Source organism: Sminthopsis crassicaudata, chromosome 4 (genome assembly GCF_048593235.1).
Source record: "Sminthopsis crassicaudata isolate SCR6 chromosome 4, ASM4859323v1, whole genome shotgun sequence".
Taxonomy (NCBI): domain Eukaryota; kingdom Metazoa; phylum Chordata; class Mammalia; order Dasyuromorphia; family Dasyuridae; genus Sminthopsis; species Sminthopsis crassicaudata.
This window is the reverse complement of record NC_133620.1, coordinates 228,513,961-228,525,473: the sequence shown is the minus strand read 5'-3', so window position 1 is coordinate 228,525,473 and position 11,513 is coordinate 228,513,961. Positions and strand designations below refer to the sequence as shown.

At 40.7% G+C, this 11,513-nt stretch overlaps 1 protein-coding gene across 4 annotated transcripts; it reads left to right on the top strand.

Annotated features, from left to right (window-relative positions):
• The first annotated feature begins 286 nt into the window (after window positions 1-286).
• On the top strand, window positions 287-11,096 carry RWDD2A (RWD domain containing 2A). 4 transcript variants are annotated; one of them, XM_074310431.1, is made up of 3 exons: window positions 287-526; window positions 3,553-3,784; window positions 8,235-11,096. In XM_074310431.1, exons 2-3 carry the CDS (start codon window positions 3,581-3,583, stop codon window positions 8,910-8,912), a joined length of 882 nt encoding a protein of 293 aa, XP_074166532.1. In that variant the 5' UTR covers window positions 287-526; window positions 3,553-3,580; the 3' UTR covers window positions 8,913-11,096. The 4 variants fall into 4 exon arrangements, with proteins under 4 accessions (XP_074166532.1, XP_074166529.1, XP_074166531.1 ...); XM_074310428.1 differs by lacking the exon at window positions 287-526 and adding an exon at window positions 2,950-3,116; XM_074310430.1 differs by lacking the exon at window positions 287-526 and adding an exon at window positions 3,038-3,179.
• The last annotated feature ends 417 nt before the right edge of the window (window positions 11,097-11,513 follow it).

Here is an 11,513-nt window from a genome sequence, read left to right as displayed (position 1 = left end):
GACTACATCCCTTAACCAATCCCGTACATTGGTGCAAGGAAGAGGGTGGTGCTTACTCCACCCCTCGCCTGGGGTTGGGGGGGGGGGGGGAACCCATCTCGCGCTTCACGTGCTCCTCGCGCTTGCGGCCTAGTGTCCTGGTGAGTTGCTGGGCAGTGTTGCAGTGGCGAGGGCGGGGCTTATTTCCTGGAGATTGGCGCTCTCTCCAGGTTTGCGTGGCGGCTGCCGCAGTGCTCTGGGAGAGGCAGAGGGCTTCTGCGCGTGCGCGAAACAAGTCTTGGCGCAGCCCCGCTTTTTTTCCTCTGCGCTTTTTCTCGAAGGCGGTTGATCGAAGATTTTTTTCCTCAAGGCTTTTTAAATATATTTTTCCCTGGACTGTAGCTGGAGTCCAGCTACTTAGTCTCCGCCCTCCGTCTCGTAGATATTGCCTGAAGCATCTCATTTCCCTTTGCCATCGCAAAGGGCGTCTCCCGTGGCACTTTAACGTTTTTTCAGTGTTTCCTCACCATCTGTACCACCCTGCCAGGTAGGTCTGAGGTACGGCCCAAGAAGCAGGCATTCAGTAAGCGCCTGCTGTGTGTGTCAGGCGAGAATCCTGGGATACTGAGCCCCAATCCAGTCAGTCAAACCATTCAGCACTTATTAAGCGCCTGCCCTTTTCTCATTTTGTTTTTTGCCTTTGCAGCACTCAATTCGTACTGATTGTTTGATTGATTGGCGGGCCATCTCGCATCCCTAGGCCACTCCTTATAACGGTCCTCCTTGCCAGGGTGCCAAATGCTGTCCATGTGACTTCTGCCCCTGGCGGCATGTCCACTTCGGGGTGCCCACCGGAAGTGGGGAAGGATATGGCCGTCCAAACTTGGCCCGCCCTCCTTTCCTGACCATTTATTTCTGGAGACACCTGACGTGCATTCCTAGCTTCTATGCGAAGAAGCCCTCAAACCGCTAGGTGACCCCTGATAAGTCACATTTCTAGGTAATTCAAGCTGCCTATTTGACCCTGAGTAAACTCTGGTGATACCTTTTTTACTTTTAAGATAAAACAGAGCTGTTCTTTCTCAATCTGGTCCCAACTAGAAGTTGCAAAGGAAGTATATGGGAGAAGGAATTTCTGCCGGAGGAATCATATCCCTCCTATTCGATAGGTAGTTCTCCTTTGTGGAACTTGCCCACCATCGCCCTTCCAATCTACCAGGTTCATTCCAGAACCTTGATGTTCCCTTGTTACCTGCATAGACGCCATTTCTACCTCTACAGCATGTCTAGCAAACAACATCTCAGTCAGGGATCTTCATGAGCCCCTCTTCAGAAGATTGTTGAAGTGGCTCCCAATATCTCCTTGCCCAGCCTAAGTATTCCCCTTTACAAAGCTCCCGTCCTACCCTGAGTAAAAAAGACTTTTGGCTTTTAAGATAAAATAGAGCTGTTCTTTCTCAGTCTGGTCCCCATCTGTCTTTTTCAGTCCCCTTCATACCTTGGACCTTTCCAATGCTCCTAGCCAGACTGTCTGTTTCTTAGAGAAGATCTCATTTCCTTCCACACAGCTCAAGGATCATCTTTTACATGAAGCCTTACCTGTTCCCCCAAAATACTAGTGCTCCACTCTCTAAATGCCCTGTAGCTATGCTGTATATAGATCTCAATGTATATGTGCTGTATATCTCTACAGAGAATACAAACAAGGTTTGCTTCTCTTTTTGTCTTTGTTACTTCAGAACTAGTAACTGTTCTTACCTAAGAACTTACTTAACTTGGTTAATGCTTGTGGATTTAATTCTTGGCTGGGGACAGTGTGTAGCCTACTAGTAACCACTATATTTTTCTGCAATGCCCTTTGAAAGACCTTCAACTCTAGAATCTAATAGTCCTTAAATCATAGGAAAATTTTTTGGTTTTTTTGTTTGTTTTTAAGATGAACTTTTGTTTTAGGGAAGTCTTGGGATCATAAAATTTCTCAAAGACAATCTAGTCTGTTTCTTCTTTTCCTGTTCAGTTCTGGTCCAGATCATTGCCTTTCCTCAATGTCTGTTCAAGATAAATGTACTAATAAAGCATCCCTATCAGTTGTCTATTTACCTATAATCCATCAAACAAAGATGCTCTGGATATGCAAAAACAAGTAAATGATGAATGTAGTTCCTTCTATTTTGCCTGTTTAGTAAATGTTAGTTGCCATGGAGACTCAGGATAGGAAGTAACCATGGCAACTAAGCATATTTTTACCCAGAGCGCCTTACTTTTCAACATGAAGTTAGAAAATGGTGATAGAAAGAAGGATTCAATGGCGTCATCTTGGCTGATTCAAAGGGAAGAGAAGAGGTGGAAAAGACTGGGCAGTAGACTAATGTGTCCTATTCCAGTGTCCTCCCTCCACCTTTCTCTCAAACTCGCCGACATTTACAGATTGCTGTTAAACCAGTGACTTTCTGAATTGAGGGGCTGTGCCAAAACTGCTTAGAGCTAATTAAGTTGGCCAGTAATACAAAAGAGAAACTACTGAAGTTCATCCAGCAAGCACCTGGCACGTTTTTTATCCCCTTTCCCCCATTTTTTAGGTGCAAGAACTGTTGTAGCCAAAAACCAGAGCTTGATAAATGCTTCATTCATTAGTGGTCTAGTGATCATCCACATTATCATCCCCATTTTACCGACCAAGAAATTGTTTTTCAGAAAGTATGTTGAGATACCAGACTGTGAGAGGACTCAGTTTTTCTTATTAGATTCTGCTTTCTGTCTGAAGATTTAGTGTTCTTGCAACTATATCCACCCCATCTGTAGTGGGGTAAATTGCTTTATTAATGTTTCTTGAATACTTGGTATAAAACTCAGAACTGGTGGTCTAAGTTTAAAGGGTGAGACCTCTGTAAGTGCCCCCCACCCCCTTGAGCAGTTGGGGGAGGGACCCTCTGCCTTATTTTCTATTTGGGAGAAAAATCCGTAGTGTGATGTGAGATCTGTGCAATGTGGCCACACCCCCTAGCCCCCAAGAGTGAAGCTGGGGGCGGAGCGGGTGGGCGACAGCTAGGGAGGCTGCGGCAGCGGAGGCGGTGGTGGCAGAGAGAGCAGCGGCAGCGGCGGAGGCGGCAGCAGCAGCAGAGGCGGCGGCAGCAACGGTGCGGCGGATCATTTCGGTGGCAGAGACAGACCCGCAGCGCGGGTAGCCCGCAGTCCGTGTAGTCCGTAGGGCGGTGAGAGGCAGTGGGTCGGGTAGAAACTGGTGGCGGGGACACGGGTGGTAGGGGGGGGGGGGGAAGACAGCACGGGCATCTGTGAGAAGCAGGCAGCCCATTTGGGTAACGCTCGATGGGGTAACTGTCGGGTCTAATCGGGTCTCGGGAGGCCAAACTGGTTTGACTGGCAGCCCAGCGATTTTCTCTCTTAATGCAGACCCACCTGGCAGCCGCCCCTTGGGCTTGGTGCCCACGCGTTGGGTGCTCAATGCCCATACACTGGGTGCTTAGCGCCCATACACTGGGTGTTCAGCAACTGCAAAATTAAATGCGGTCGCGCCGTTTTGTTTTTTTTGTTTTTTGTTTTTTCCCTTTTCAGGCAATTGGATTTCCAGGCATTTTTGAAGATGTCGGTAGTGGCTTCAGTCAATGAATGTCTAGAGCTTCAGCTGCTAGAGCTGGAAATGTTGTTTTCAATGTTTCCGAACAAAGGAGAAGTCTGTCTGGAGGATGCTAATTCCGTAAGGCGAGTGAGGTTCTACTTGAAAAATCCGAATGGACCCTTGCCTCCCAGAATTGGGTTTGTAGTTATGGTCTATACAGACTTTGAGGTGAGTCTCCTGAATTGCCCAACATTCTGTTATTTCTTAATAATTCAAAACCTGCAACGAATAGTTACATATTGCTAATGGTTTTCACGACTCTCACTAATCCAGAAACTCTTCTGAGTTTTTAAAAAGCCTATGTTATAGCCAATGACATTACACAAAGTAAGATTTTTATTAGTGCTTCAATGAAAACAGAATATTTTAAAATTAGTTTTTTAAAAAGGATTTCCAAATTACTTAGTTAAAGTAAATTTTTTGTTGATTTTTTTGGTGGTGGTTGTTTCTACATGACCATAATTTCCCATAAATCCTTTTCCCTCCATCAGCGGTATTTTTTCAAAAGGGAAAAAAAAAAACAGTTCAACTGACAGATTCATTCAAAAAATAGAGGTAGATTAGGGACATCATCTCATAGCTCTTCACTTAAGTCCTGTTTAGTCTTTATAATTTTGGTACATTGACTTTTCCTTGGCTCTTTATCAATTTGTACAGATCTTTCCAAGCTTTTCTGTATTTGTTTATACACATCATGTCTCACAGCACAATAATGTGCCGTTACATTCATGTACCACAATTTATTTAGCCATTCCCCAATTGATAAGCATCTTTATTTTCAATTCTTTCTTATCACAAAAAGTGCTCCTATACATATTTGAGAGTAATTGAAGACTTTTTTTTTTTTTCCATATTGCTGATTTCCTTAAGGTAAAAAAAAAAAAAAAAGCTCAGGAATGGAATCTCAGGCTCAAAGTGATGGTTTAGTCATTTTATTTGCATAATTCCAAAATGGTTCTACCATTTCAGAGCTTCATGAGAAATGTATTAGTGTGCCTTGTTTTCCACAGCCCCTCCAAAATTTTTTATTATTTTTACCAGTTTATAGGATGTTGGATAAAGTCTTAGGTTTGTTTTGACTTATTTCACTTGTTTGGTGATTTGGTGCATTTAAAAAAATTGATTGTGAATACAGTTTCTTTGAGGATTGTTCATATCTTTTTGCAATTTATCTATTCAGAAAAGTCAATTAATTATATATGTGTATACAAATTTATATTTATATATGAGTTTGTGTATTATATATTTTTAAAATTATATTTTGGATACCAAATTCTTATCAAAGTTTTCCCCCCATTCAACTACTTTCCTTCTTAACAGTTTCAAGTTTCCCTCTTCTGTTGTAAACAAAGTATTATATCCATTTTACTTGAGACTTTTTAAAAGTCCTTTTTAAAAGAATTTTTAAATTCCCTCTTCCTCCCCTTCCCTTCACCTAATCCTGGTTCCTTAGATTTTTTTGTTCCTTTGTTTTAAAATTTTTATTACATATTTGTTAATAATATTTTTTAAAAATTAGTTCTGAATTCTTTCCTATTATGCCTCTCCCCCACCTATTGAGAGGCTAGAAAATGTGATATCAATTATACATATAAAACCATCCAAAAGGTATTTTTATATTAGCCATGTTGCAAAAAAAAAGCAAGAAAAAATAAGAAAGTAAGAAAATTATGCTTTAATTTACTCATAGAGTTCACAGTTCTCTCTCATAATAAAAAATCATTAAAAAAACACTACTCTCATCATTTCTTATAGCATAATAGTACTCCATCATAATCATATACCAAGTTTTGTTCAGTTGTTCCCCAATTGATGACCATCCCTACAATTTCCATATCTTTGACATCACATAAAGGGCTACTCTAAATATTTATATATTTGATCTCTGGGGGATATAGATCTAGTAGTATTGCTATGTCAAAAAATATGATAAACAGAAAGATTTTTGCACATAGTTCCAAATTGTTCTCCAAAATGCATTGGGGTACCAATTTTTCCACATAGCCTCTAGCTTTTTGTCATTTTCTTTTTTGTCACATTGGCCAATCTGATTGGTATAAAATGATATCTCAGAGTTGGTTTAATTTGCTGTAACACTGATTTGGAGCAATTTTTTTATATGACTGCACACTGATAGTTAACTATTCATAGCCTTTGACTATCAGTTGGGATTCCTAATGGCTCTTATTTTTATAAATTTAACCAAATTCCTCATATATTAGAGAAATGAGCCATTAAGTTAAAAAACTTGTGCCAGAATTTTTTATATTACTTGTCTGTGACACTTTTTTAGCAAAATGAAGTTTCCCTTCCTGTCTTTTTTAATTAGATCTTTTTGCTTTTGCTTTGTTTGAGATTATGATTGCTACCACTGTTCTATTTTATTTCAGCTAAAGCATAATAGATTCTTCTCCAGCCCCTTGTTTTAACTCTGTGTGTGTCTCTGTTTCAAGTGTATCTCTTGTATACAACATATTGTTGGATTCAGGTTTCTAATCCATTCTGCTATCTGCTTCCGTTTTGTGGGTGAGTTCATCCCATTCACATTCACAGTTATGATTGCTATTTCTCTCCATCCTATTTCCTACTATTTATTCTTCTCTCTTCCTTTTTTTAATACTGTCCTTCCTCAAAAGCCTATTTTGCTTCTGATCACTGCTTCCCTTAATCTTCTGCCTCTTAAAACTTCCTTCCTCATTTCTCTTATTGCTTTTCCCTCCTACACACACACACACACACACACACACACACACACACACACACACACACACACACACACACACACACACACACCCTCTTTGAACCAATTCAAATGACAGTAAGATTCAAGCATTGCCCAACCATCCCCACTTCCCCCTCCACTGTAAAAGTTCTTCCTTGCATGTGATTCTTTTAAGTGATTTAATTTTCATTTTTCTTCTTCCTTTCTTTTTTTTTCTTACCCATCTGAGTTTTTTTTTTTTTTTTTGAGATCAACCCAAAATAATTGACTCACATCCATGCCCTCCGTTTATACAGACTCCTCCTAACTGCCCTAATAATGATAGTTATTAGGAGTGATGTGTATCATCTTACCATATAGGAATGCAAATAGTCTGACCTTATTGGATGCCTCATGATTTCTTTTTCATATTGAACAAAAATTTTTATGTTCCTCTTGAGCTTTGTGTTTGGATGTCACATTTTCTATTCAGGTCTGGTCTTTCCATCAGGAATTCTTTTCTTCTTTTTCATTAAATAATCATTTCCCTCCTGGAAGGATTATACTCAGTTTTTTGCTGGGTTTTGCTGCCTTTGCCTTCTGGAAAACCATTTTCTAAGCCTTTTTCGCCTTTAAATCTCATATGATCCTGATTGCGGTTCTACAGTATTTGAATTGCTTCTTTCAAGCAATTTATAATATTTTTTCCCTGACCTGGTTGCTCAGGAATTTGGCCAAAATATTCCTGGAAGTTTTCATTTTGGAATTTCTCTCAGGAGGTGATTGCTAAATTTTTCCATTTCTATTTTACCCTCTAGTTCTAGAATATCCTTATATCTCACTTAATGACTGCCTGCCCTCTGATGGTGGTTTCTTTTGGAGCTGGATCTCAAAGCATCTCAGCCTTCTCCAACACAACTCACTACTACCTTTTAACTTCCCCCTATAACCCACAGTAAAGTGTAGAATTAAGAAAAAAGAAAATTTTTCCCACCCAGAGGAAAAAAGGTAAAAATATCTTTAAAAGCTTTGATAAGAGAGGGCAAGACTTAGAAAACCTAAATTTTTAGAACAGAATATTTGTTCTAATTAAATTAAAGCTTCAGGATGCACTATTTTATATATCCTGGAGTTAGAGTGCCTAGGCTTTGTTGTCAATGAGCCGATAAGGTGCCCTTCATCTCTAGAGTCCTCGGGCACATACATTCAAGAGCCCTACATCCATTCATAGGGGTGGTTCCTCTTGCAGTGGGCACTGAAACACCTCGGTTGTAGTAATAGTTGACATTTTTTATATATTTTAAAGTTGGCAGAGCACTTTTCTCACACCATTTTGTAAAGGTGGGTAGTGCAAATCTTTCTTGTTGGAGGACTTTTAAAAGTTGCTGGCACCAAAAATAATAAAATAACATACAATTCTTGACTCTGCAGCCATCTTGGTGTTGAACTTCTCCAGGTCTGGTCCTGGGATAATAGATAGGCTGTAGTCCTTTACCTTGCCAGCCGGGCAGGACCATCTCACACTGCCCGGGGCACTGGCTTCCGAGAACATAGGAGTCCCTCTCCACCATGGGTATTAAGAAGAAAGATTTTTATCAGCAGAAACTTCTGATGGGGTTTTGTGTGTCTTCCAAACAGGGGCTTTGACATTTGAATTGAGAACAGGGACTGCTTCTTTGTGATCGGTCTAGCAGAGTGCCTTTTACCCCTGTTCTGAGTGCCCCAGGCAGGGCTGGAGCCCCAGTCTGGCCCTGCTCTCCGGCATGACCCTTACTTAAATGTGCTGTGATAGGGCCGGGATGGCCCGCAGGGGGACGCAGGCACTTGCCACATATTGAAACTTGGGGAAAGGGAAGCGTTTCTCGGGGCCGGCACTCTGCTGTGATGCTTTACATGTTCTCTGGTTTCCCTCCCCAGGGGGACGTGGAGTTGCAGGTCGCCTTTCCTCACAACTACCCCAACGCCAAGCTGCAGCTCTTTGGGCGCTCGTACTCCCTGGACCGGCAGCAGCAGCTGCAGCTCAATAAAGATCTCACCGCCTACATCACCACCTTTGACGCGGGAGAGCTGTGCGTGTGTGCCGCCGTCCAGTGGATAAGGGACAACAGCGCCCCCTATTTCCGGAAGAGCAAGCTCTTCTCCGAGCCTGTGGTGAAGCGCAAGGTGGTGAAGACCATGTTCCACCGCATGTGGATCTACAGCCACCAGATATGCCGGCCGGAACTGCGGAAGAGGATTCTGGACAGTGCAAAACGTCAAAGTCTCACTGGGTTTTTTATGACAGGGAAGCCAGGTATAATTTGTGTGGAGGGCAAAAAAGAGCAGTGTGAGGAGTTCTGGCACACTATCCGCTATCCCAACTGGAGGCACATTTCCTGCAAGCATGCGGAAACTGTGCAGGTGGAGGGGAACGGGGATGAGCTGCGGATCTTTAAGGTCTTTCAAGAATTGCAGTTTGAGAGCCTCAATGGTCATGGTTTCAGGCATGATTACCACATAGATCTGGGCAAGTTCTTGGAATTCCTCAGAAAGCATCAGAGTGAACATATTTTTCAGATTCTATTTGGCATTGAAAGCAAGCATTCCGTCCACTAGAAAGAAATATGTTCACAGAGCAGCAGTTGTAATTTTGCAAGTTATTCCACTAAGAATAAAAACTTGAGTTTAAATGGAATGCTGTTTATATGTTAGCTGCTGCAGTCTAGAAGTGAGTTTTTTGTTTGGTTTTAATCCTTTTTTGGGGGTAGTAAAGGAGGTGTGCAATATCAACCTGTTATTTTCATTAGGAAACTCTCAATGTGAAAAGTTCCTCCTCTGATACAAATCAGCACCAACGCTAACATTTAATCTTGAGAGGTTATGGAACTTGCCCAGGATCACAAAGCTAATATATTGGAGAGGCAGAATCGAACACTGCTCTTCCAGACTTCAAGGCCAGCCCTCTAACCATTAGGCAATGCTTCCTCTTAAAAACAGGGTGCCTCATTTGAAGGATTAGTGACTTTTTGCCCCCTCATGCATTTTTAGCACTAGGATGCTTTGCTTACTGAGTACCTGGATCATTAGGCACCCTCTGTAGCCCAGTTTTATGTTCCCTTTGTGATGTACCACCAAACACAGTTCATGCTAAGTACAATGTAGATATGTAGAAATATGTATTTGTGGATTAGTGTGAATGCCATTGAGCACCCATGGAGACCCTAGGTCACCAGGACCATTGTAAATACTTAGTTTGGGATTGTTAACAGCTCTAGGAAACCATGACCATCACAGGAAATCTGTTGTACTCTGACCAACTGCAAGGTAGGGAACTTTTATGCAGGTAAAGAAGATCTGGGGTTCCTAAATGGTTGCAGGCGCTTTCTGGTTCATTCTAGACCCCACAAAAGTACCTGAAAGCAAGAGGAAATTCACCCCATCTCATCTATGTAAACATTGGGTATTCTTGCTGAAATACGCTGCCTATTAAGGGAGATGCAAAATTAGCTCTCAGCCTGGAGAAGGGGATAAGGACAAACAGAAACTAAACCATTATGGTATTATGAAGAAGAACGGAAGGCTAAACTAATGTCCTAACTAACTTGAGATTGTAGTGGCAAACAAAAGGAACAGAACTTTAAAAAATAATAGAAAATATGGGATGTGGGCATGATCTGGCAGAATTTTATTCCCAACTAACTGATTATCTCAGTTTAGAACATGGTGCTAACCAGCAGTCCATTGTTGTGAGTTAAGTCCTAAGGCCCAACAGTAAGCTTCCTACCCTGTTAGCATGGCCATAAGCTGGAATTGTGTCTTTGGCCAGCCCTTTTGCAAGCATGTATCATATGCTAGCATCAGTAAATCCATATTAAATGGCTACTGTGAATGAGTAGCCCAGCATCATGCCGGAATGGTGTCGGGGAAAGAACATTAAATTTGGAGTCAGAAGATATAATTTTGGATCTTTGGTTTGCTCCTTAATATTGTGTTCCCTTAGACAAAGCCCTTTAACTTCCCTGGTATTCAGTTTCTTCATCTAGAAAATTATGTCCGGCTATCCTAGGAGTTCTTAACCTTCTTTGTGTTATGGACTACTCTGGTAAAGCCGCCTTAGAATAAATTTTTTTATTGAATAAAATAGAATATATGAAACTATAAAGAAAACCAACTATATTGAAATAATTATCAGATTATATTTTGAAAACAAATTTGCAGACTCTTGGTTAAGAACTTGTGAGTTGATATAGCTCATCTAGCTCTAAATCCTAAAATCTTCTGACCATTTAGGAAGATGGGGGGAGGGAGAGAAGGCGGGGAATGCTTGTTTTAAGTGTCATGTCTTTATACAAAAAGCTATTCACTTTTTATTACATTTTCAAAGAATCATTTTTCAGATTTTTTTTCTGTAAGTGAAAATATGTCATGTAGTAGGTGAATTTTTTCATATAGTGTTCTTAAAATATCAAAAGTGTACTTATTACTCACAAATGTTCAACTAAATGTACTTGTTTTCTTGTCTGTTGAATGGGCAATAATATCTACTATTTGCCTACTTGAGATATATTATTAGTAAAGCAAAAAGTACTTGTCAATTTTCCTAGTACAAGTTGTCTGGATTTCTTCTTTCTCCTCCTCCCTTTTGTAATGTATTAGTGTATGTGTTATATCTTGCTTCCACTCCCCACTTCCTCTAAAATGTAACATCCCTGAGAACAGGGACTATCATTTTTTATCTTTGTATCCCCAGTACAAGTATATTTAGTAGTATCTGTGTAATAAATGTTGCATTGATTCAAATTCTACTCCTTTTGTTTATTTCCACATCTTTGCTGGGTTTTCCACATCTTGGTCTGAAAGTGAGCTCTAACTTTCAGTTTAGAATTCACAAGCCCCCAAAATAAAATGTTTTCTCCTGTAGCAAAATTTCAGAGTTGAACAGGACTTCAGGCCAGCCTAATCCTGAACAAGAATGAGGTTTACCATATTTCCAGCAAGTGGTCATCCAGCTCCTCCAATGAGGAGGAACTCACTACCTCCCAAAGCAGTCCATTCCACTTTGGGATTGCATTAGTTGTTAGAAAGTTTTCTGCTTTTGTTAAACTTAAATCTGTTTCTGGGCAGCTTCCTCCTTTTGTCCTCTGGGGTCAAGGAGAATGAATAATAGTAATCCTGTTGCCCTTTTCATAATTGAAAACAACTACAATATTTTCTCAA

Bases quoted from the DNA above. Each gene is read 5' to 3' on its own strand.
- RWDD2A (XM_074310428.1), top strand. From the start codon at position 2,965: ATGTGGCCACACCCCCTAGCCCCCAAGAGTGAAGCTGGGGGCGGAGCG. The intron at 3,117-3,552 runs GTGCGGCGGATC...TTCCCTTTTCAG, and splicing joins CAGAGGCGGCGGCAGCAACG to GCAATTGGATTTCCAGGCAT. The intron at 3,785-8,234 runs GTGAGTCTCCTG...TTCCCTCCCCAG, and splicing joins TGGTCTATACAGACTTTGAG to GGGGACGTGGAGTTGCAGGT.